Here is a 26,063-nt window from a genome sequence, read left to right on the forward strand (position 1 = left end):
TTTTAACCCTTTTCGCAGCTGCTAGCGGGGGTAAAAGCGCCCTGCTCGTGGCCGAAATGTGCCGCAAATCCAGCGGTAAAACGCCGCTAAAAATAGCGGCGTTTTACCGCCGACACAATGGGCGGTGTGGTGTGAAAGGGGTCTTAATGTATACAAAACTGGGATGCATGTGTATGGGCCCCCACCATGCTCATACCAGCTTTTACAGTGCATCCAGAAAGTATTCACAGCGCTTTATTTTTTCCTCATTTTGTTATGTTACAACCTTATTCCAAAAGGGATTAAGATCATTATTTTCCTCAAAATTCTACCAACAATACCCCATAATGAAATGAAATAAGTTTGTTTGAAAACTTTGCAAATTTATTAAAAATAAAAATGAAAAAGATCCCATGTAAATACAGTATCTCACAAAACTTTTTTTTTTACCCGTTCACATAGGGGGGTGGGATCATTAATAAGGTGCTTAGGGGGGACTCCAATACACCCTTCCTATATTGAGGGCAAGTGGCCTGGTATGGTTCGGGGTGGGGGGCGCTCGCTCATTCCCCCCTCCTTTCCTGGCCTGCCATGGCTGCTTTCTCGGATAAGGGTCTGGTATGGATTTTGGATGCCATTTTTTTATTTTATTTTGGCACTGGGATCCCCTTAACCACTTCAATACACTGTCTTATATATACTACACTGCCTGCTCTGACTGAATATTGAGTCTACACTGAATATCTAATCTACACTAAATGCAGAGTACATATATATATATATATATATATATATATATATATATAAAATATACACACACTGGACTGTGTATGTGTGTGTTTATGTGTGTGTATATGTATATGTGTATATATATATATATATATATATATATAATTAAATACACTGTGACTAACTAACCTGTCTGCCTAATCTAGCTCCATCCACAGTCACACACTATATGCGGCCACTATGTAAGCAGCCTTGTATAGTGTGGATCATGGCCTTAGTCCCCCTGAGCCATGATTGGCCAAAGGCACCCTGCCTTTGGCCAACTATGGCTCTTGCAGCAGAGCGTGCTGTGATTGGCCAAAGCATGCAGGTCAGGTACATGCTTTGGCCAATCATCAGATATCAATGCACTGCGATCTCGCAGTGCATTATGGGGTGTCCCGTGGCGCTCAAATTTCCTGCGAACGCTCCATAATATTTACTGCTCGACGAACACCAATGTTCAAATCGAACTTGCATTCCACTCGAACATCAAGCTCATCCCTATCCTTCAGGTGCCTATTGGCAAACTCCAGGCAAGCTGTCATGTGCCTTTTACTGATGAGTGGCTTCCGTCTGGCCACTCTATCATACATGCCTGATTGGTGAAGTGCTGCAGAGATGGTTGTTCTTCTGGAAGGTTCTCCTCTCTCCACAGAGAAACGCTATGGCAAAGTGACCCTTGGGTTCTTGGTCACCTCACTGACTATGAGGCTTCTCCCCGATTGCTCCGTTTGGCTGGGTGGCCCACTCTAGGAAGAGGACTGGTGGTTCCAAACTTCTTCCATTTACGGATGATGGAGGCCACTGTGTCATTGGGACCTTCAATGCTGCAGAAAATTTTCTGTACTTTTCCCCAGATCTGTGCTTTAATACGATCCTGTCTCGGAGGTCTACAGACAATTCCTTGGACTTCATGGCTTGGTTTGTGCTTTGACATACACTGTTACCTGTGGTGCCTTTTTCAAATCATGCCCAATCAGCTGAATTTACCACAGGTGGACTCAATGCAAATTGTAGAAACATCTCAAGGATGATCAGTGAAAACAGGATGCACCTGAGCTCAATTTTGTGTGTCATGGCAAAGGCTGTGAATACTTATGTACATGTGATTTTTGTTTTTTATTTTTATTTTTTTTAATAAAGTTGCAAAGATTTCAAACAAACTTCTTTTGCATTGTCATTATGGGGTATTGTTTGTAGAACTTAATTGGAAAATAATTTATTTATTTAATTTTGGAATAAGACTGCAACATAACACAATGTGGAAAAAGTAAAGCGCTATAAACACTTTCCGGATGCACTGTGTGTCCATCAACATGACAGACACAGCTATGGTTTTCACTTATGGGTCTAATGGGAAATTCCAAAAGTGAAGGTGGGTTTTATCTGCAACTTGCCTGTCCCCATGTGTAGGCAAATACCAGGCACGTTGTTAGCCTATCCCAGTGATTTGGTATAAGGGTTCTTTGGATCCCTTACCAAAACACTTATATGCAAAACATAAAACCTAAAATATAAAAAAGCCACACCTTTTAAAAGTTAACTTTATTTTAGAGAAATAATTCTCAATTTTTTCATTCTAAAAATAATATATATATATATATATATATATATATATATTACTTATCTCTTATATTAAATAATCTCACTCATGATGTTGGGGTTGGTAGGTAATTCCCATTATGTAATCAATAGCAAATATTGCGTTGATACTGTGTACAATGTTACTTTAATATGTATATTTTTGGATAAATAAACAGATTATACCTTGTAGAACATGAAATAAAATATTATAATGATAGATGAAAAATGTACCAGTGTATATAAAATAGATAAGATTGTTTTATTTGTTATTAGAGCAGTACATGCTAAAGAAAGGATACCCTGCATATACCACATCATGTGCCTGGTTAGGCTATCCAGATGAACAGCTAAAAAAGGTTTGAGTTAATGATATGGGAATCTCTTTGTTCCTTGGTTTTCATGTATATCCTCCATTATTGTTAGTGTGGCCATTGTAGAATGGCTTAATGCAATACCCTTGTGGAATCCCTAAAATAACTTCTGAATGAAGGGAAATGAGTGAATAATTAAAAATCCACTTCACTCGTTATTAGCCCAATCTAACCCTGCATTACTCTTTACCCGGTTCAAATTTTCTGTTCCATATTTTTGTTTTCTCGTCTTTTAAAAAGCCTTCATCAAAAAGTCTAGTGCATCAAAAATACAAGTTGAAATCCCATTCAACTATAGCAACAATTGGGAATCCCACTTCTGACACCGACCCTTATTCTTGTCAGCATCAAGACAATTAAAAACAAAAAAAAAACAGGGTGTATCTGGTTTTACTGGGTAGTACAGGATGAAGTGTTCAACTCAGCTTTGGGGTGGTGCAGATGAGACATTTGCAGTACAACAACTTCCTTTTATTTTAATATTGGGGTGTCCCACTCTGTTTTTTGGCCCCTTTCCATCTGACACTCTTGCCTAATAATTACTGTCATATCAACATAGCAGGTAGCCACCATTATTTTTGCTTGGCAATAAGGGTGACATTAGCAATTTATGTGGGGCTTATGAGAATATTTGTATGTATTCTGTTAAATGTATGAATGTATATTTTTTTGCATGAATGATTTCAAATGCAAATGTAATTCTGTGATTTGTCCTATTTAAAATTATGCTAAAAATATGTAGCTGGTACAGAGCATTCCAAATGATTTACAATGAAATAAAGTTTTTTTGTTACTTAATTAAAAAATATATATTATTCTACAATTCATATGTAAGTTTACATATGAATGATTAAAAAAAATATTAGACATAAAAAACAACTTTGCTATATCTAAGGGAAGAAGACAATGAAGTTTTTTTTTAGGCTGATTAGGGGTTAACTATAGATGAGTAAGAGGTTAGTTAAGTTTTATTAGCTGATGATATGTGTAGAACAATGCACATTCATCTGATTTTCACATCAAATAACCAAACAACCTCACTACCTATAATATAACTGTAATATTGCTGCATGATATTTATCAGTGAAGCTGTAAACGATTTTTGCAGCATTCTAATACGCAGGAACAATCCTGAAGTTCCTAAGACACATTGCAGTTTAGCCGGATCTCTAACTATATTATGTAGTACTGACCCCCAAAGAAGCTGCTGGTTTGATTGGGCTTACCGTTACCTTCATGATTGTTTCTCCGTCTTGGGTTTCCCATGGTAAATGGCCCAAAGAAATGTGGAAACTGACATTGAATCTTCTTTTGGGTTATTTATTTAAAGTATAAACAGAGTCTCTCAGTTTAGGGTAGAGGGTTTGGATTAAGTTCAGGTGCTTTGGATTGCAAAAATGATAAGTCTCTTATAGAAGAAATCCAGAGAATAACCGTTTCACAGCTGGATTTTACAACCCCCGGATAGACCTCCTCTCACTAGGCCCAGCAGCCGGTGGGGTGTTAAGTAAAGTCTCTGACACAGACTTGAATGTAGAATCCTTAAGAGAAAAAGTCTCTGCCACAGACTTGAGTGTAACTGAGGGACGTAGACAAATTTAAAGAGCTATCATACAGTACCAGTATCTCTCAGCCAATCCGGCGATACCGCATGAGTGCAGATCCATGAAGTGTCCTTCAACTCCTTCAGAGAAGCCAGCCTTGCGCACAGCCTTCTCCTGAAGAGTCCTCCCCTGGGTGCTCCTCCAGTTGCTGGGCCTCTCCATTAGACGAGACGGTACTGAACCACCTTTGAATCAATAAGACCCCGATATCCATTCAGGCCTGTCCCTGCAGTTGCTTCACCTCGGGCCAGCAAATTCAGAGACTTGGAAATGCATGATTCCGCACCCCAGGCCAGGAGAGCCATGGGGGCTGGTCAGGAGGACCAGAACCAAACAGACAGAAAAACCTCTCTGGACCGGAACCCTGGACCACGTGATGTCAGTACCTTAAATACCCCCTCCCAGAAGGCACAGCAGGAGAATACTCCCACTGGGCTGGTTCCAGAGAGAAACGTGACATTCAATACACCCATCTAGACTGCGTTCTCAAACTTGCTGGGGGTGACAGCGACACCTGCGGTCAAGGAGAACCCAGTGCAACCCAGCCAGACTGGTACTGAAACCATAAATTTTGTAAAATTAGCCCCAAATCCCAACTGTGGTTTCAGGAGAATTAACTTTGAAAACATATAGCGCATGCTCGTCAGGAGCCAGCGCTACAATTATAAGTTGTATGGGGGAAGTAAGAGGTACACCTAGCAATGTAGATACATTTTGTTGGTTAAACCTTGTATGTACAAGGTGTATCCTTAACTGATTACAGGCTTTTTTTTTTTGCCATTATCCCTACAAAATCCTAAATGTGACCCTGCATTCTTCTTGAAGATATTAAGGCATCCTCCAGTGCTGCTTAGAAAGTCTTCTGGTCAGGCAAGCACTAGAGAGAGTTAATGGGAGAATGACTTTACTTTAGGCATCTTCCAAACCTTAGTAAATGGAACACATCAGTCTGTTCAAACATGGTGCAACTTCCCCTTTAGTGTTTTTTTCCCTGCAGCCAACAGGGACAGTGACACGTGAAGCATCTGTACTGAGACTGTAGGTATCCTGTTTGCCAGACAAAATAAAAATGCTGGTACATTATATATAAATGTTTTTTATGTTTTATTATAGGACATTGTTTATTTTTTGTTTGAAAGCACTGGTTGTATAGGTTTAATTATAATATTTGCTGTTATATTCCAGTTGTGTACAGATGCACTGAAGGAAGGGTGGACAAGGTATTTTTTTTTTTATATTTTTTTTTTCTATGTCTGTATGTTGTAGATAATGTTAAACATTTTGGAAGTTTGTGTATATACAGTGCCTTGAAAAAGCACCCCTTGACATTTTTCACCTTTTGTCAAGTTACAACCAAAAATATAAATTTATTTTATTGGGCTTTTATGTGATAGACCAACACAAAGTGGCACATAATTAGTGGAAGGAAAATGATAAATGGCTTTCAACATTATTTACAAATGAATATGTGGAAAGTGTGGCGTGCATTTGTATTCACCCCCCCGGAGTCAATACTTTGTAGAACCACCTTTCTCTGCGATTACAGCTGCAAGTCTTTTTGGGGATGTCTCTACCAGCTTTCACATCTAGAGAATGACATTTTTGCCCATTCTTCTTTCAGAATAGCTGAACAGCAATCTACAAGTATTGCCACAGATTCTCAACTCTGACCAGCTTCCCTGTCCCTGCTGAAGAAAAGCATTCAACATGATGCTGCCCCCACCATGTTTCACGGTGGGGATGGTCTGTTCAGGGTGATGTGCAGTGTTAGTTTTCTGCCACACCTAGTATTTTGCTTTTAGGCCAAAAATATTAATTTTCATCTCATCTGACCAGAGCACCTTCTTCCACATGTTTACTGTGTCCCCCACATGGCTTCAAACTGCAAATGGGACTTCTTATGGCTTTCTTTTAACAATTGCTTTCTTGCCACTCTTCCATAAAGGTCAATATTTGTCCTGTGGACAGATTCTCCCACCTGAGCTGTGGATGTTTGCAGCTCCTCCAGAGTTACCATGGGCCTCTTGGCTGCTTCTCTGATTAATGCTCTCCTTGCCCGGTCTGTCAGTTTAGCTCGACACGCCATGTCTTGGTAGGTTTGCAGTTGGGCCATGCTCTTTCCATTTTCGGATGATGGAAAAAACAGTGCCCCGTGAGATGTTTAAAGCTTGGGATATTTTTTATAACTTAACCCTGCTCTAAACTTCTGCACAACTTTATCCCTGACCTGCCTGGATGTGTTCCTTGGCCTCCACGATGCTGTTTGTTTACTAATGTTGCCTAACAAACCTCTGCAGGCTTCACAGAACAGCTGTATTTATACTGAGATTAAATTACACACAGGTGCACTCTATTTACTAAATAGATGACTTCTAAAGGCAATTTGTTCTACTTAATTTTAGTAAGGGGGTATTAGAGTAAAGGGGGCTGAATACAAATGAGCACCACACTTTTCAGATATTTATTTGTAAATAATGTTGAAAGCTATTTATAATTTTCCTTCCACAATTATGTGCCACTTTGTGTTGGTCTATCACATAAAATCCCAATAAAATACATTTACGTTTTTAGTTGTAACATGACAAAATTTGGAAAATTTGGGGTATGAATACTTTTTCAAGCCACTGTAGAATGTTGGTATTTTATTTTAATTTAGTATATCAGTTCATATCCAATTTTAATTCCAACTTCATCCAATACCTTTTTTCTTTGGGATAGGATAGAATACAGAGGAGTTAAACCTCTGTCAGGTTATAATTATTTTGTCCTAATACCGCCAGCAATAAAATCCTTAAAAAGTTCCCACCCTTTCCACTCTATACTAAAAATGTAGTTTAATCTCTGTGAATTACCTCTACTTCCAGTTGAGGTGAAGTTATTGAGATACAACCAGTGCTGACAGGTAAACATATCAGAAATACATGTATATTCTGAGTATATGTTTGTCCTTCTTGTCTGGACATGTAACATTAGGTTCTGATGCCAGCAGGTTTTAGAAGTAGCATCAACACTGATATAAATCTGCTAAAATAATTTTATATTCATGTTCTTTGTTATTCATTTTATCCTTTTTAGATTTAAAGTGAAAGTAGGGGCAGATTTACAAGATGATATTAGAAGGTGTAAACTTATTAGAGATATGATTGGGCCTGACAATAAACTGGTGAGTAATCAAAATATATTTTAACCATTTACATAATGCTCATATTTTGTAAACCACCGTATAGCATGCCTGGAACTGGTCATTGAAGTATATAATTTTCTGTTACTGAAGGTAAAACTGACTTTCATGCAAGTATATGGCTACTTATTTCTCCTCCTGAAGATGCTGTCTACCTGGCTGTCATACCACTTCAATAATTTCCGACTTATTAATAAAGAAGAAGATACGGTTGGCAACTAGCATCTTCAGAAGGAGTCCAACAATGGCAATCTACCTATTTGTCTCAGAACAGGCTTCATTTTATTAGAAATCCCTCATGAGTTTTCTGACCTCAAAAGGTCTCTATATCACAGGTCCCTAGAGGTAGTGGGACAAAGTTTTTTTCAACAGTTGGAGAGAGATTTCAGGCAACAAATAAAATCAGTGAAATGCTATTGTTAATCTTCTGCACAAAGGTACACTTCAATTACAAATAAAAATGAAGTGTTGATAATATGTGTGCTGGGAGCACAGGCTACCTACTTCGTTTGTTGGCAATTTGGTGGTCTAACTCCTTGTCATACAAGAGAGGAATTCTTAAACTCACACCCCTGCCAACATCTTGCCTTCTTCTATATATGTAGAATGTCTTATGTGAAAAAGTCAGGAGCTAAAAAGTTCTCTCTAATGTCCCGTACACACGAACGGATTTTCCGTCGGAAAAAAACTTGGATGTTTTTTCTGATGGCATTCCACTCAAGCTTGGCTTGCATACACACAGTCACACAAGTTCTCTGTATTTATTCGACCGTCAAGAACGCGTTGATGTACAACACTACAACGAGCCAATAAAATGAAGTTCAATGCTTCCGAGCATGCGTAGGAATTTTGCACGTCGGAAATTGTACAGACGATTGGATTTTCTGATCTGAATTTTTTTCCGACCGAAAAATAGACAACCTGTTCTCAGTCTTTTGCTGGCGGAATTTCTGATTGTGTGTATGGGGCTTTAGGAGACTATAGTGTCACGTCTTGGGGTAAGTTTATTAGATCCAATAAGTGATGACCACATATGAAAGTTTTTAGCTTATAAACCCAAAATGATTGGCTATTGAGTGGTTGAAAGACGCACTGAGCTAAATTAAAGCAGAACTAAATGTGCAGCATGCTCTATAGCTTTTTCTATAATATCCAAGTATGCATATTGTGATAGACTCACCCCCAAATGTGCCCTTCCGCAATGGCCACACTGCTGCTGCCTTCTTCTTCCAGGTCTGGCATCTTTCCTCTTTGGCCATTGGGTGGTTGGTAATGATGATCCTGCATGTGCAGGATGCCAGGAGTAAGCTAGGAACATATACGATACTGTCTTTTTGCCTCAGGCAGTGAACACCATGCCAAATTTTGATAGGAGTTAAGTAAAGGTGTTGTAACATATCTTCTACCAAAAAACTCTGCCTGCGATTTTATTTTTAAGTTTAGTTTCTGTTTATCCTACTAAACCCACTCCATAACTAGAAATGACAAAAAGTTGATGCTGAATTAGGATCATTACATTTTTTAGATGCTTGATGCAAACCAGAGGTGGGAAGTGAATGAATCCATTTCATGGGTGAAAGAGTTAGCTGTTTTCAAACCTCTCTGGATTGAGGAACCCACATCCCCAGATGATATACTTGGCCATGCAACAATCTCCAAGGTACATTTTTTTTTTCTTCAAATAAAAACATTGGATGATAATGTTTCAAACCACTAGTTATTGGAAGCGACCTAACATTATGGATATATGATTCCAATGCATTGGGAAAAAGATCAAACTTTAAAAATAAATTTGCAGTGTAGTACAGCAACCTAGCCTAAGGCTTTGGTAGTACATGAAAAACTGCTATAACCTCACCCATTTTACTGTTAGTTTGTCTCCCCAGTTTCATCAAAATCCTGGAAAATCTCCCTTCCGGCTATAAAAACAACAGGCACACAGTGTCGTGTTTGATGCTAGGAGTGGAAATGTGACCCATACACACGGACGTTTTAAAAAAACGAGCTGTAAAGCTAGTACCAATGCCAGAAAAAAAGTGGAGTTAAAAACACAATTTTATCCGTGTTTTACATTGGCGTCAATGCGCGTTTATCCACAGTAACTTTCAGCCGCGTTTCTCTGCCTCTATTCATAATCAATGTTCCCTATGGGAGCCCAATATAATAGAAGTCGCACCAGAAGTTGGATTAAGAGATCAAGTCGGATCAAGATGATCCGACTTGCGGTGCGACTTGTGTGCCGAGAATCTTGAAGGGGAACCCACCAAAATGTAAAAACATTTTTTGCGTGAGGTTTCCCCCCAAGGCAATATGAATCGCCCCCTGTCACTAGAGCTGAAGAAAATAATTTAATATGTTTGTTTTTAAAACAAACTACAGAAGAGGTGGTGGCAGATAAACAGGTACAACTTATGTAGGAGGATTTGTTTCATCTCTGTATTGTCACCTGAGACCAGTCACTTCACTGGGTATTTGTAAGGGTTTACAGACACATTAGGCTTAAAAATGACATCCTTGTCAAATATCTACTCTATGTTAACCACCTCGCGCCCGCCCTATAGCCGAATGATGGCCGTAGAGCAGGCGCTTTCGTCCGGGTGGCCGTCCCTGGACGTCCTAATGTTTACTTCCGCAATGTGCGCCGCCGCGGGCGCGCATCGGGGAAGTTCTGTGTTTGCCGTGTCCCCCGGGGACAGGCAAACACAGATCACTGTAAACGGGCAATCACAGCGGCCGTTTACAGTGCTATCGGCGTGTCCAATGGGAGATGATCTCATATGTAAACATATGAGATCATCTCTCAGCGCCGCTCTCCCTCCTCACACAGACAGAGTGTGAGAGGGGAGAGATGAACGGCTGCAGCGGCAGCCGTTCTGCTTTGGTTTGATTTGATAAAAAAAAAAAAAGTAAAAAAAAAGTGCCATCCTCCCCCAGTGCCATCCTCCCCCAGTGCCATCCTGCCCCAGTGCCATCCACCCCAGTGCTACCTGCCCCCAGTGCTACCTGCCCCCAGTGCCACCTGCCCCCAGTGCCACATAGTGCCATCTGTCATCAGTGCCACGTATTTGTGCCATCTGTCATCAGTGCCACGTATTAGTGCCATTTGTCATCAGTGCCACCTGTCAGTGTCACGTGCCATCTGTTGTCAGTGTCACGTGTCATCAATGCCACTTATCAATGCCATCTGTCATCGGTGTCACGCGTCATCGTATTAGTGCCACGTATTAGTGCCATCTGTCATCAGTGCCACGTATTAGTGCCACGTGTCATCAGTGCCACGTATTAGTGCCACGTGTCATCAGTGCCACGTATAAGTGCCACGTGTCATCAGTGCCACATATTAGTGCCATCTGTCATCAGTGCCACATATTAGTGCCATCTGTCATCAGTGCCACATATTAGTGCCATCTGTCATCAGTGCCACGTGTCATCAGTGCCACGTATAAGTGTCATCATTGCCACATATCAGTGCCATCTGTCATCAGTGTCACGTGTCATTGTCCTGGTGCTTCAAAAGTGTAATAAATAGTCAACAAGTTAGATATGTAATTTATGTTCCTAGAACACATGATGGCGCTACCTGCATGTTGGGCCTCTCTATGTGGCCAGGCTGTGAAAAAGTCCCACACATGTGGTATTGTAATACTCAGGAGGAGTAGCAGAATTTTTTTTGGGGTGTCATTTGGTGTATACACATGCCATGTGAGAGAAATAACCTATTACAATGACAATTTTGTGGAGAAAAAAAAAATGAAAAATCTTAATTTTGCAAAGAATTGTGGGAAAAAAATGACAACATCAAAAAGCTCACTATGCCTCTTACTAAATACCTTGGAATGTCTACTTTCCAAAAAGGGGTCATTTGGGGGGTATTTGTACTTTCCTGACTTGTTCGGGTCACAAGAAGCGATATAGGCCACCAGTACATCAGATGTGATCAATTTTGTGCGATTCGCACCACAGCTTGTAGACTCTCTAACTTTCACAAAGACCAAATAATATCCACTAATTTGGGTTATTTTTACCAAAGATATGTAGCAGTATAAATTGTGGCCAAAATTTATGAAGAAAAATTAATAATTTGCATAATTCTGTCACAGAAACAAAGAAAATGCGTTTTTTTTCCAAATTTTCGGTCTTTTTTCATTTATAGCGCAAAAAATAAAAACCCCAGAGGTGATCAAATACCACCAAAAGAAAGCTCTATTTGTGGGGAAAAAAAGGACAAAAAATTCATTTGGGTACAGTGTTGCATGACTGAGTAATTGTCATTCAAAGTGTGAGAGCACCGAAAGCTGAAAATTGGTCTGGGCAGGAAGGGTGTTTAAGTGCCCAGTAAGCAAGTGGTTAAAATATCAAAATGAGATTATTTACCTAATATATAAACACACTGTAATAATATTTAGCTTGTTAAAATACATACAGTAAATGATCATATTTCCTTTTTCAATAATCTTTATTATGTTTAGGAAAGTGAACAAAAGTAAATGAAGATATTTCATAATGGTATTATTTCTTAATTAGTCTTTAGCTCCATACGGAATCGGAGTTGCCACAGGGGAGCAAGTAAGTCTTTAGTGTTTATTCATGTGCCTATATACCATATTCAAGGGATGGCCAAGTGACTGATTCCAATCCTCTAGTACATTTAAAGGAGATCAAAATAATGAAAGACCACAGTTTTGGCAAGTGTGTTTTCTAATGCAATGCACAGGGCTGTGAGAATGCTTATTATTATCACTGCAGCAGGAACTAGGAAGGCGCACTAGTGCATTTTTCTAGTTCTCAGACTGAATTTCAAAATGGTAAATTAATCATAAAATTAGTAAAGTTACAGTAACTGCTAAATTTGACTTGTATATGTAAGCTTGTACAAACTTTGGTAACAAAGGGGTTAATTAAGGTAAAAAAAAAAATTAATTAGTATCTCATAAACTAGTTAAAAAGTAAGTCCAGTAAGCATGTGCTACAACTAAATTCTGTTTCAGGAATAGATATTATTTAAAACACAAACAAACCCTTGAGTGAAAAAACTCTAGCACGTTGGTCTCCAAACTGTGGCCTGTGGGCCGGATGCAGCCCTTTGAATGGCTCTGGGGCACAGGTCCTACCACTGGTATAAGGCTCTGTTACTTCCACTGATATGAGGGGATTCCTTCCATTGTCACCAACAATGAGGCACCATTTCTTCCACTAACACCAATGATGGGGCACTATTCCTCCACTAACACCGACGATGAGGTACCATTCCTCCAAATAATACCAATGACAGGACACTATTCCTCCTCCTACTGACCACCAAGTCTGGGACAATGTCTAATCTCAATGACGAGGGGGTATTTTTTACTCTTATTGGCCACAGCCTGGCCCCGGGACTAGCTATAGCAGCTAGGAATGCAAGGAATCATTACGTGATTAGGAACCACTCTGATTGGATTCTGATTATTAGCAGGGACTAATTATGTCAGTGACAGTCATGTTTGGCAGCTAACAGGCACACAGAGTGTCAGCTGGTAGCTATTAAATGACTGACATTTATCTATATATCCTCAGACCGGGGCATTATACTGAGGAATGTGGTTACAAGGAACCTCTTTTTTTAGACACATAAAAAAAGATGAGTTTAAGGCTAGGTTCACACCATAGCGATGTGGGAACGCCGCAAATCCGCAGCGTTTTCCCGCATTGCATGCCTCCCGCCGGCAGTTCACACTGCCCTATGCGGACTGCTGGGAGTGTCAATGAAATGTTAATGACACCCCCAGATCCGTCCGCATATCGCAGTGCGATCTGCACACTCGCACAGGAATCGGATCGCATGGTGTGAACACCCATGCGATCCGATTCTGCTGCGGACCAAAAAAAGGGTCCCGTGCGAGTTTGCGGCGGGAGCGATGCGAATTCAGCCATACTATCTGTATGGCTGAACTCGCATCGCTACAGAGATCGGATGTGATTTGCACTGCAGTGCGGTGCGAATCACATCCGGATCTCCCACCCGCAGCAGTGTGAACCCAGCCTAATATTTATAACCTCATTAGTGTGTGTTAATGCTTTAAAAGTGTTTGGGCTGTTTAAAGGAATACAGATTGTTAACTTAGCAAAAGCCAAAATAGCACAATGCAAGCTTACGAGTCGGGGCCCATTGAAAACGATGAAAGTATTGTTTGTCTTATCTTATTGCAACAGTTTTTAGGAAGAGTAACAAAGGTAGATTATCTATACTGCCTCTAGTGGCAACAAATCTCTACATGGAATAGAAAAAATAAAAATATGCAGGCATGTAAAGCGTGGATATCACAATTTATTTTAAAGAACTGTTATTATAACTGAAATTGTGTTCAATAAAATTACACTATAGTTTCCATAAATGCTAACTATTACAGGCTCAAAGAATGTTTAACTATCTATTCATTTCTTATCTTGCCTTGGCTACTGTATGTGTGTTCTTCCTATTGCATATTTATGTACATTACGGTTAAACTCTTCTTTTTTTTTTTCGGTCTGTAGTGTCAGAACAGAGTAATGTTTAAACAGTTTCTACAAGCTCGTGCTCTGCAGTATCTTCAGATTGACAGCTGCAGATTGGGAAGTGTGAATGAAAACCTCTCTGTTCTTCTCATGGCAAATAAATACAATAGTAAGCCTATATATATATACATTCCAGAAACCAGACAGCCGTTGAGACCATCATAAATATGTTTCATGACAAATGTTAGTTTTTATGTTAGCCTTAAAGTACACAAGTATGCTTTTATTTTCTGCAATGTTTAGGGTTAGGATATATCTTCGTGTTCTATGACTGTTCGTCATCACTGATCTGTCTGCTGCCATTTTTACCACCCAAGAATTTATGGGGTAACTGCATGCACTTTTGTGGAAAATATCACAAATTAAATTAAATAAATAAATAAATATATATATATATATATATATATATATAGCCATGGCCAAAAATATTGGCACCCCTACATTTCTGTCAGATAATGCACCACTTCGGCCAGAAAATTGTTGCAATACAAATGTTTAGGGATTCTCTTGTTTTGTTTCTTTTGTTTTTTATTGGTATGACACAGAAAAGTTGAGAAAAAAAAGCCAAACGTAACACATTCCACGCAAAACTCCACAAATGGACTGGACAAAATTATTTGCACCCGCAATTTAATATTTGGTAGCACATCCCATCGAAAAAATAACTGAAATCAATCGCTTCCTGTAAGCAATAATACGTTTTTTACTCCCCTCTACTGGAATTGTGGACCGCTCTTCTTTCGCCAACTGCTCCAGGTCTCCCAGATTGGAAGGGTTCCTTTCCCAACTGCTGTTTTGCGATCTCTCCACAGGTGCTTTATGGGATTTAGACCTGGACTCATTGCTGACCAGTTCACTACTCTCCAGCGCTATGGCTTAAACCATTTCTGGGTCCTTTTTGATGTGCGTTTTGGGTCATTGTCCTGCTGTAAGACACATGACGTCTGACGAAGACCCTACTTTCTGACACTAAGCCCTACATTGCACCCCAGAATTATTTTGTAGTCTTCAGATTTCATAATGCCACGCATACAGTCAAGACATCCAGTGCCTGAAGCAGAAAAACAACCCCAAACATTCAGTGAATAGCCACCATATTTGACTATAGGGACTGTAATCTTTTCTTTAAAGGCCTCATTTATTTTTCTGAAAACAGCAGAATAGTGGGCTTCGCCAAAAAGCTGTAATTTTGTTTCGTCTGTCCACAGAACATTCCCAAAAGTCTTTTGGCTTCCTCGGATAAGTTTTGGCAAACTCCAATCTGGCTTTTTTATGTTTCTGTGTCAGCAGGGGGGTCCTCTTGGGTCTCCTACCATAGCATCCCTTTTCATTCAGATGGTGACATATAGTGCAATCTGACACAGTTGTACCCGGTGCCTGAAGGACAGTTTGAATTTGTCTGGAAGTTGATCGAGGTTCTTTATCCACCATTTGAACAATCTGTTGTTGCAGTCTTTGATCATTTTTCTCTTTTGTCCATGTCCAGGGAGATTAGCTACAGTGCCATGGGCTGTAAACGTCTTGAAAATGTTCTGCACAGTGGACACAGGAACAAGAAGATCTCTGCAGATGAACTTGTAACCTTGAGATTGTCCATGCTTTTACACAATTTTTGTTCTCAAATCCACAGACAATTCTTCGCTACTCTCTCTCTTTTCCATGCTCCATGTGGCACGCAGAGACACACAACAGAAAGGTTGAGACATTTTTTCATCATTTTAATTGGTTGCGTAATTTCTATATTGTCAGCACCTGTTGCAGGTGAGTTTAATTACAAATTACAATTACAATTATTTCTTACAATTTTGAGAAGGTGCCAATAATTTTGTCCAGTCCATTTTTGGAGTTTTGTGTTGAATGTGTCAGATTAGTTTTTATGTCATAGCAATATAAACAAAATAAACAAACATGAGAATGCCTAAGCATTTGTAATAGCAACAATTTTTTGGCCGAAGTGGTGCATTATCCTACAGAAATGCAGGGGTTACAATATTTTTGGCCATGACTGTATATATATCTCCTATACAAGCCATATTGTACTTTAGTGTTATTAAAAATCACCTTTCCTATTCAAACTGCAATGCTGTAATTTCCTGTAAAATTCAATGCAATGTGGCAACCTTGAGGCATTCTGCACAGTTTGTGTATGGACCGTGGACCCTGGACCCCCCCGGTACACAGTTTGTTTATGGAACCCCCCAGCCCCCCCCCCCACCCGAGATGTAATTTCCTGCTCATGTGATTGGCTCACTGATTTTTTGAGACGTCTGCAATAAGATACAGGTCGGATTTCGCAATAAGATGCAGGTCGGATTTCAGGCATCCTCCGCAACAAAAATTACAGTTTCGGTGATATGCTCCCAAAGGTTTAATCACTTCTAAAGGAATGCAGATCCTGCAAGTTTCCTCATTAGAGCCCTGCAAGTGCATCAGCTGATCAATAATGAAAAAGTCACTCCCATCCAGGATAAGTCCTACACAAAAAATGATCTAACAAAGCGTTAGTCCTTCAGAGCAGAAACAGGAAGAACTCTGCAACAATTGTTTCTGATTACTTTGCATTCTACAACCATAAATATGGGGGAAAAATGCTTTCATTTGAAATTGTTATAGTGAAAGTGCTGACGCCTTCTGTCACCTTTAAACTGCGCTCCGGAAAGATATTTAAAAGTCATAACACAGTTACATGCACAGTGAAATGCATTAATGTGTAATAGTTCAGGCTGTCTGAGTACCTGAATTCTCAGTTGATATGGTCCTTCTGTAATCCTGTGCAAGCCGCTTTGCAGCGGCAACGGAGAAAACGGGAAAAAAACGCATCCAATTTGCATAGGTGTTAACCCAGCCTCAAACAGAGTTGGTGTAGCACACTAAGCCAGTAAAGGTTCTGTTGCTTTGTAAAGTGCTCTGCGTAAAGCATTGTGAACATGCTGTGAGGAGGGTAAAACACTATTATTATTATTATTATACAGGATTTATATAGTGCCAACAGTTTGCTCAGCTCTTTACAATATGAAGAGGCAGTACAGATACACTACGTGAAGGTTGCAGAGGCTTTACCCATGAGAGCTTACAATGTAAAAGGGAGAGGCAAGTGATACAAAAGGTAATAACTGTGTGTAAATGAGTTGATGGAAAAATTTCAGTTCCCAGGCAGAGGTGACATAGGCTTCCCTGAGGAGGTGAGTTTTCACCATTGCCTACAGGAGGCCAGAGTAGGAGATAAACGAATACCTGTAGATTGAGGTAGAGAAGCTCTGTAGAACACAAGAATGACCTTATCCGTGTACTGCTACTTTAGTAGTGTTGAGACACTTTATTGGAGAAAAGTGAGCCCACTGACCTGACTGGAATGGTTGGAAGAAGTGCCTGTATCACAAGTCACATAATTACAAATGTTTTGGCAGTAGAAGCAAGTCACACACATGTATTTCAATTACATACTTGGCTATTGGCTTGGCGTTCAGCTTAAGCCAATTAAAGAGTTTGCTTTTGTTTCTCCATAAAGACATAAGTAATATTCCTGCTATATTTGAAGTGACTGAAATATTCCGATAAATGTAAGATATATTCATGAAAACTATCAAGCCTTTCAAAAACTTTAAAGTATCACTTTTCCTAGTAGACAAAAGAAATGAGAGACCTCTAATAATCAGCTTGTATAAATCTGGTAATAATCAATTTACGATATGCATCAATTGTGCTTTCTATTAGTCCCTGTTTGCCCTCATGCCGGTGGAGTCGGTCTTTGTGAACTGGTACAGCATTTGATTATATTTGACTACATTTCAGTGTCGAGAAGCCTAGAAAACAGGTTGGTTAATTGAATGTTATGTTCTGTCTTCACTAAATAATGCAGAGCTATAATGAAATGTTAGTAAGGCAACAGTCATATGGGACTTTGTTGTGACTGTGGTATGGAATCTTAATGATAATAAATATGGGGAATTTGAATTAAATAGAATTTAGTGTTTTGGCGAATGGTAAATTATAAATAAAAGGGTAGTGTCTGACTATAAGTACAGTGTATTTACAGTGCTTCCAGACAGTTACGGCAATTGATTAAAAAAAAAGTGAACTTTGTTCAATCAGTAACATACCACAATGAGTTTGTTAATATATGGGGAATTCTTACCAATGTATAAATATCTCCCAATTAAATGAATAAGTAAATACATTTTATTAATTTGTATAATTATACAACTTCATACAAAACCGGAATTTCTGGTGATTAATATTTCATACACGTTACCAAAGATATTAACGTTTCAATAAACTATTTTCCTTAATATTTGACAAATAACCCTAGGGTAGCCCCAATCGACTATGTTAAAAAAGGTTGTGGGTAACCGAGCCTTAAATTCAAAAACACAATATCTCTTGTCGCTTGGAAGACAAAATATGTCTTGCGGAGCCAACAGATAGATATTATCAATTTGAAAGAAGTCTTAATTTAACAGGGCTGCCAGATTGGATTGGGCAATAAATAACTTCCCTAGGACCACAATAGCCAGATTAGTTACAATACAGGTTGATATTAATTTCACCCACACGTGGCTTCAACACACGACAAGACAAATAATGTGGGACAATTATTAAATACTAAACTACCCTTCACACAGTACTTGATAAGATTAAAATATAAACAGTAAAATATGATTCCTATAATTTTGGGGAGAAAAAGTTGATCAATATTTATATGGTCAGTATCTCACCACTGTTTAAAGGAAAGGATGTATATTCGATTCATCCTAACAGCAACATCCAACAAGTTGGGGAGTGGTCACATATTACCAAGCTTGTGTTTGTCCAGAGAGTGTATGTCAAGCATGTGGATCTGTGGTCCTCAGTCCCCTGAATCATGTGTGTCACTTTTTTGTATGGTGGAAATTGTTGGATGGTTACCTCCCTCTCCTCATGTTTACCATCTCATGATTGGTTGGTTCCAAATATGGGAGTTAACTGCCCTAATTCTCACCTGCCCATTGGTGATCATGGTAAAGGTGTAATCTGAATATGATGTCTAGTGTTATTATGAAATGTATTTTAATATGTTTCATGTTAATATAATATGGCGATTGCGTGCCTTATGCCCTGTCATTTGTTGTCCCCATCTCGAGTACCTTGCTGGCTATAAGAAATTTCTACCTAGCCAAATATATTGAGATTAACAGAGATTTATGGAACCAAACACCACATGGATGACTACAGATTCTTACAAAATGTGTTGCAAAATTGTACTTTAATATATACTGTGTATATATATATATATATATATATATATATACACACATATATACACACACACATATACTCTTGGTTCTGTTTCAACTTGTGATTGGTGTCCTTCTGGTGTATAATTAACTGGGCATTAATTTGGGTACAATGTTGCAAGCCCGAGTATCATAGTGCTGAAAACTGGAAAATAGTTGCACAGGAAGGGGGCATAACATGCCCATCTTCAAGTGGTTACAATGACTACAAACAGCTTTATTGACTCCAAGACTCCAAGACTGTAGGAGATAACTCCCTATACAAATAGGAACTTGTCTAAATATATATGTATATGTAGCACGGTCCCCTTAAGGACTACTTGGATTTATCTGTTTTTCTACATTGCCATGACCCTGTGAACATTCCAACCCACATGACAATCCGGGTTCAGACATCTTCCACAACACCTTTAAGTGACATGTCACACAAGTCAAATATGATTATAGTATATACACTTTTACTGGAGTAAGTGATCTGGTATTGATACACAGAAAATAGAGAATTGGTCAGCCGAGTGCTGGAAAACAGCCTAGACTCGGAAGAATAATTTCCCTAAAAGGCAGCTTAAAACAGCACAAAAAGCACAATTTACACATAAAGTATGTACAATGAATTAACACTTGAAACATAACCTGTAAAGGCAGTAAAAGGTTAGCTATCTAGCACAGGCAGATTCACACTAAAGGGGAACCCCAGGCTGGCCTATTCAACCTTTATATCCTAATGAGATCAGAAAAAATAGGAGATAGAGTAGGGTCCTTTATATCAGTGGTCATCAACCCTATCCTCAGGGCCCACTAACAGGCCAGGTTTGCAAGATAACTGAAATATATCACAGGTGATATAATTTGCTACTCAGTGATTGCAGTATTCTAGTCTTCATCTCCCCAAGGTAATACATAAAACCTGGCCTGTTAGTGGGCCCTGAGGACAGGGTTGATGACCACTGCTTTATATGGTAATAGCAGCAGTGTCCAAGATGCAGGCCTGCGAGTCACGGGAAGTTGGAGCTCATTAAATTGTATCCGATACGGCACAATGGTGTGGGTAATAGCCGAGGGGCTTAAACAAGCTAGTGATACTCCTTGAAGTAATTTTAAGCAATGGTGTCCATGTACAGTGTTTCAAACAGTAATGCAATAAAGTGTTCCTAAGGTAAAAGTGCCTGTACAGTGTTCAGATATAGTAGCAAAGAAGGTTTATAATGGATGGGCAATTGCCGTCTTACCAACGACCAGACTGGTTTCCACCTTGCAGACAGTTATCATGGAAGAGACATCCGTTAGCAAATGACCAGTGATGACTCACAGCTGTTGGATGCAGGCGACCGCAGTGTTGATCTGCTGGGTAGGTGCCATGTGGATGCAGAACAGCAGGCAGTCTTAGGCCCTCCGGAGCCGGGTTAGAATCACTCATTCACTGCGTGGTAGGCCATAGCCTTTCCCCTCCCGAACAGGGAGATGTGTGCACAGCAAGACCCAGGAAGAAGGGAGTGCTGCGCGGATCTCCCGACCCTTTTATAGTTCCTCCCAGGAGTCTCTTCAGTTTGTAGCAAGGATCCCTGGGATGTGTGGTCCAGATGTCATATCATGGAAAGGAAACTCCGGTCTGAAAAACTACTAATCCTACAATCCTTTCTGGTCGGACTCACAGATGTGATGACAGTCACTGGCGGCCAGCACTAGAGGGATATGTCTATAGGTAAAGAATGATGGGGAATTGTACCATGTTATAACTGTAGTCCATTTCGCTACATCAATTGCTCCTTTTATGTTAGTAGAAATAAACAAGCAGCTGTATGTGATATCTGTATTTACAGAGCTCATTAACTAGGTCTACACTATGTTCTTTATGTATATTGTCTTTTGGTTTCAGGATGTGTGAGTACGTGGATCACCTCCATGAACACTTTATGTATCCAGTGGCTATCCAGAATGCTTCTTATATGCCTCCAAAGGTAACCAACATTTTATCTTCTTTTAGAAAACTGGCTTAAATTGCAGCTCCAGGCAAATAATAAATATAACAGAGAAAATAGAGAAGAAAAAAAAATAATGGTGTGTAAAAGCCCTTGAAGTAATTGCTAAAAATACAAACTGTTATGCAATTAGGAATACGGCTATGCACATAAGCTTACCACTCACATTGATTTATTTGATGGGCAAATTATCATGCACAAATGGAGCTTACAAGTGGAACTACTAGCCAAACTTTTTTGTTTCTAGATAGATATTCTAAGCCTTTCATATATTCTAACAGTTATTCACTGCATTTTGTATCTCGTGTTAGAAATTTTCCCTAAGGCCTTTTTCACACAGGATGGACTCCCTTTTGATCAGCTGATTCACTGCTGATCAGAGCAGAGCGGGTGAATAATAAAGCCCATTCTGCTCTGTCAGAAGCTGGATGGAAATGGACTCCACTGTCCATTTACACCCAACTACCACTGAGCTGATCCACCTAGACGGAGGACAGATCCCCTTCTGTTTGTTTGCTTGTTGGACCCAAGTCTGTTTACACCCACCAGTCCAAGGGGTGAACGGACCATTCGATCAGGTCCACCGGAAAAATTGACAGATGACCTTGTCGTGTGACAGGGGCCCAATTCTTTTCACTGAGATCACTAACACAGCAAATGAGGTAAATGAAAGCAAATGAGAGCACACCCATACATCAATAGGAACACTGTCATTACAGTGGAGAATGGTTAGAACCTGTCAGGTTTATATAGCTGCAAGAATCCCTGTTTGGGGGATTCCAGTCTGAAACCCTTTCTTTCTGTGACAGAGTGATCATCGGGAAAGAAGCTTATAGAAAATCTACCCAATAGAGATCAATAAAAAAGCTGATTGGCTGTACAACTCTCCTGAAATTTTTTTCAAAGTGAAAGAAGTTTAGGCTATACTTATACTTTTAAAGGAAATCTATATTTCGGAATGTGTAGACTTTTATTGCTCTTTTCGTGAAAATGCTAATTACCTGTCTGTCTCCTAAACCAAAGAACGGAGCAAATGACACACACCAGTTTCAGCATCAGCAGTCCATTTTATTAATTAGGATGGTTAAAACACAACTCTACCTACTCATTTCACCCATTGACAGCCAGCTATCTAAGATTAAGCCCTGTTTATGCCTTTAATACTTTTTAATCACTGACCCTCAACAATTATGGAGCCAGTGGAGTATTAATTCCACTTCTGCATAACTGTTATGAGTTGGTGCCTTACAAAGTATCAATGTCATTGGATCGACATGATGTCCAGACAACCTAAAACTTTAAAAGGAGAAATTATTAATGATGCCTTACACATTTCTTGGTAATTATTTAAATTTCAAATTAAGTTTCTCATAAAAAGATGTTCAAAATGACAGCTCTTATTACGCAAGAACTACTGGTAAGTATTCATTATTTTTGTGTTTATTACCTAAAAAGATGATTCAAAAACAGCAATATTTTTATTTGTCTTGGGTAGTTTTTTGATTAAGTATAAGTAATTACATTTTATCTGCTCATGTATCTTTTAGGATCCTGGATATTCCACAGAAATGAAACCAGAATCAGTGTCACAGTACCAGTTCCCAGGTGGAGATGTTTGGCAGAAGCTAATCATGGAGGAAAGGGTTGAAATATAGCACCCTTACTCATAGTATTAATGGTTTGATCTCGGTTTACCTCAACACACAATGGTTTCTAATACCAGTACAATTGGATTAACAAGATAATACACAATGACCAGAAAATCCTAACCAATATATATTATAAAAAAAAAAAATATATGAGGATCCAGCGTTAACAGCTATAATCCAACTACTTAACCACTTACTGACCAGCGACACACCCGTATGCCGATGGACTTCAGGTGGTTATATCCTGGTGATATATGATAGAGGAACAATAAATTATTATTCCCTACCCGCGCAGTTGGATGTTGTTAATTAATTTAATTAAAGCTACCCGTTCCAAAGTTATGAAAAAAACAATGATGTGAAAATGTGTGTGTGATGAACCGTGCTTATTGAAGGTAAATAACTTATTATTAAGTGCAAATAAACCTGTATAACCACCGGATGCACGCCAATGGAAAATAACTCAATCAATCAATCATAAATGTGCATAACACCTGTGATCAAACATATATATCAAGCAACTTAGTGAAAATCACAAATCATTAGTGTCCATGTGACCAAAGCAATATAATTCAAGTCCAAAAAGGTCATCCAATGTTTTGGAGTGAATTAATCCAATCATTCAGTGACTGTAGGAAAAAAGTATGTCATAAAAAAGCGTGGTTTATTTAACCACTTCCCGACCGCCGCACGACGATGTACGTCGACAGAATGGCACGGGCAGGCATATGGGCGTACCTGTACGTCCCTGCCTTCCCGCGGGTCGGGGGCCCGATCGGGCCCCCGCCCGGTGCCTGCGGCGGTCGGTATTCGTTCGCGAGCGATCCGGGATGAGGGGGCGGCTATTCATTCATGGCCACCCCCTCGCGATCGCTCCCGACGAATAGAAATCCTTCGTGACATCACTTCCTCTCCTGTAATGTAAACACAGGAGAGGAAGTGATGTAATCTCTCCTCCGTGTCGGTATTTTTTGTTCCGACACCGAGGAGAGAGGATCGGTGAGTTGCACCAACACGACACTTCACAGTAGAACATGCCAGGCACACTCACACCCCCCCGATCACCCCCCCCCAATTACCCCTGCCCCCCAGTCACAGTGACACCAATGTCATTTTTTTTTTTTGCATTGGTGTCATTTGTGACTGTAATAACTGTTAGGGCAGTTAGGGTTAGCCCCCTTTAGTTCTAATGTACCCCCCTAACCCCCCCAATAAAGGTTTAACCCCGTGATCACCCCCCGTCGCCAGTGTCACTAAGGCTGGGTTCACATTGCAGCGGTTTATGAGAACGAATGTGATTCGCACTGCACTGCAGTGCAAATCACATCCGATCTCTGTGCAATTCGAGTTCAGCCATACAGATAGTATGGCTGAATTCGCATCGCACCCGCCGCAAATTCGCACGGGACCCTTTTTTTGGCCCGCAGCAGAATCAGATCGCATGGGTGTTCACACCATGCGATCCGAGTTTGCAGATCGCACTGCGATATGCGAACTGATCTGGGGGTGTCATTAACATTTCACTGACACTCCCAGCAGTTCGCATAGGGCAGTGTGAACTGCCGCCGGGAGGCATGCGATGCGGGAACCCGCCGCGGATTCGTGGCGTTCCCGCATCGCTCCAGTGTGAACCCAGCCTAATAAGCGATCATTTTTCTGATCGCTGTATTAGTGTCACAGGTGACGCTAGTTAGGCAGGTAGGTATTTAGGTTCGCCGCAGCTTTTTATAGCGCCAGGGACCCCCATATACTACCGCATAAAGCCCCCTGATTGCCCCCTAGTTAACCCTTTCACCAGTGATCACCATATAACTGTTACAGGTGACGCTGGTTGGTTAGTTATTTTTTTATAGTTTCAGGGCACCCGCCATTTATTACCTAATAAAGGTTTAACCCCCTGATCACCCGGCGGGTGTCATTTGTGAGTGTAATAACTGTTAGGGCAGTTAGGGTTAGCCCCCTTTAGTTCTAAGGTACCCCCCTAACCCCCCAATAAAGGTTTAACCCCGTGATCACCCCCCGTCGCCAGTGTCACTAAGGCTGGGTTCACATTGCAGCGGTTTATGAGAACGGATGTGATTCGCACCGCACTGCAGTGCAAATCACATCCGATCTCTGTGCGATTCGAGTTCAGCCATACAGATAGTATACAGATAGTATGGCTGAATTCGTGTCGCACCCGCTGCAAACTCGCACGGGACCCTTTTTTTGGTCCGCAGCAGAATCGGATCGCATGGGTGTTCACACCATGCGATCCGAGTTTGCAGATCGCACTGCGATATGCGAACTGATCTGGGGGTGTCATTAACATTTCACTGACACTCCCAGCAGTTCGCATAGGGCAGTGTGAACTGCCGCCGGGAGGCATGTGATGCGGGAACCCGCCGCGGATTCGTGGCGTTCCCGCATCGCTCCAGTGTGAGCCCAGCCTAATAAGCGATCGTTTTTCTGATCGCTGTATTAGTGTCACAGGTGACGCTAGTTAGGCAGGTAGGTATTTAGGTTCGCCGCAGCTTTTTATAGCGCCAGGGACCCCCATATACTACCGCATAAAGCCCCCTGATTGCCCCCTAGTTAACCCTTTTACCAGTGATCACCATATAACTGTTACAGGTGACGCTGGTTGGTTAGTTATTTTTTTATAGTTTCAGGGCACCCGCCATTTATTACCTAGTCTCACTAGTGTACCCCTAAATTTAGGGGTGTCTACTTTCCAAAATGGGGTCATTTGGGGGGGGGGGTTTGTGCCATCTTGGCATTTTATGGCCTTCAAAACTGTAACGCCCTTAGAAAGCCTGAAGGCGGTGCTTGGTTTTCATGATGGTCAGAGCTCCAAACCTCGATTTGAGACCCAATAATAGTAATGCATAGAAGTACCTATGAGAATTTGGGGCCCACCTCTAAAAGAAACATGGAAGTGACTAGACTGCAATGTGGTGTGAGTCACGTCAAAAAAGGCCACGAAAATGGACTGAAAGATCACATGGCATATATAACCTATCACCACATGATCTGTACGGGTATCCCTGTGACGTCACGCCGTAGTATGGAAAAGCGTCCAGTAAAAGAAATGGCCGGTCTCGGCATCACTCAAGATCTCCAAAGAGACCGCCCATCCCACTGCCCTTAAAACGTCAAATG

General features: G+C 40.3%; 1 protein-coding gene across 3 annotated transcripts in view; it reads left to right on the top strand.

Moving 5' to 3' along the window:
• The window catches only part of ENOSF1 (enolase superfamily member 1), a 60,919-nt gene extending 37,711 nt beyond the window's left edge, over nucleotides 1-23,208 (top strand). Inside the window, exons 8-16 of one of the 3 annotated variants that reach the window (XM_077492541.1) lie at nucleotides 2,608-2,690; nucleotides 5,495-5,529; nucleotides 7,385-7,472; nucleotides 9,016-9,150; nucleotides 12,015-12,056; nucleotides 14,001-14,130; nucleotides 17,736-17,835; nucleotides 21,171-21,252; nucleotides 22,821-23,208. In XM_077492541.1, the coding sequence (XP_077348667.1) occupies nucleotides 2,608-2,690; nucleotides 5,495-5,529; nucleotides 7,385-7,472; nucleotides 9,016-9,150; nucleotides 12,015-12,056; nucleotides 14,001-14,130; nucleotides 17,736-17,835; nucleotides 21,171-21,252; nucleotides 22,821-22,928 (803 nt within the window). In that variant the 3' untranslated portion in view covers nucleotides 22,929-23,208. Of the gene's footprint in view, nucleotides 1-2,607; nucleotides 2,691-5,494; nucleotides 5,530-7,384; nucleotides 7,473-9,015; nucleotides 9,151-12,014; nucleotides 12,057-14,000; nucleotides 14,205-17,735; nucleotides 17,836-21,170; nucleotides 21,253-22,820 lie in introns of those variants that run through there. The other 2 variants (XM_077492542.1, XM_077492543.1) reach the window with 2 other exon arrangements.
• Nucleotides 23,209-26,063: the final 2,855 nt, after the last annotated feature.

The sequence above is a fragment of the Lithobates pipiens genome, unplaced genomic scaffold (genome assembly GCF_037356315.1).
Source record: "Lithobates pipiens isolate NorthernLeopardFrog02 unplaced genomic scaffold, aLitPip1_a1.2 Scaffold_19, whole genome shotgun sequence".
In the NCBI taxonomy this organism is placed as follows: domain Eukaryota; kingdom Metazoa; phylum Chordata; class Amphibia; order Anura; family Ranidae; genus Lithobates; species Lithobates pipiens.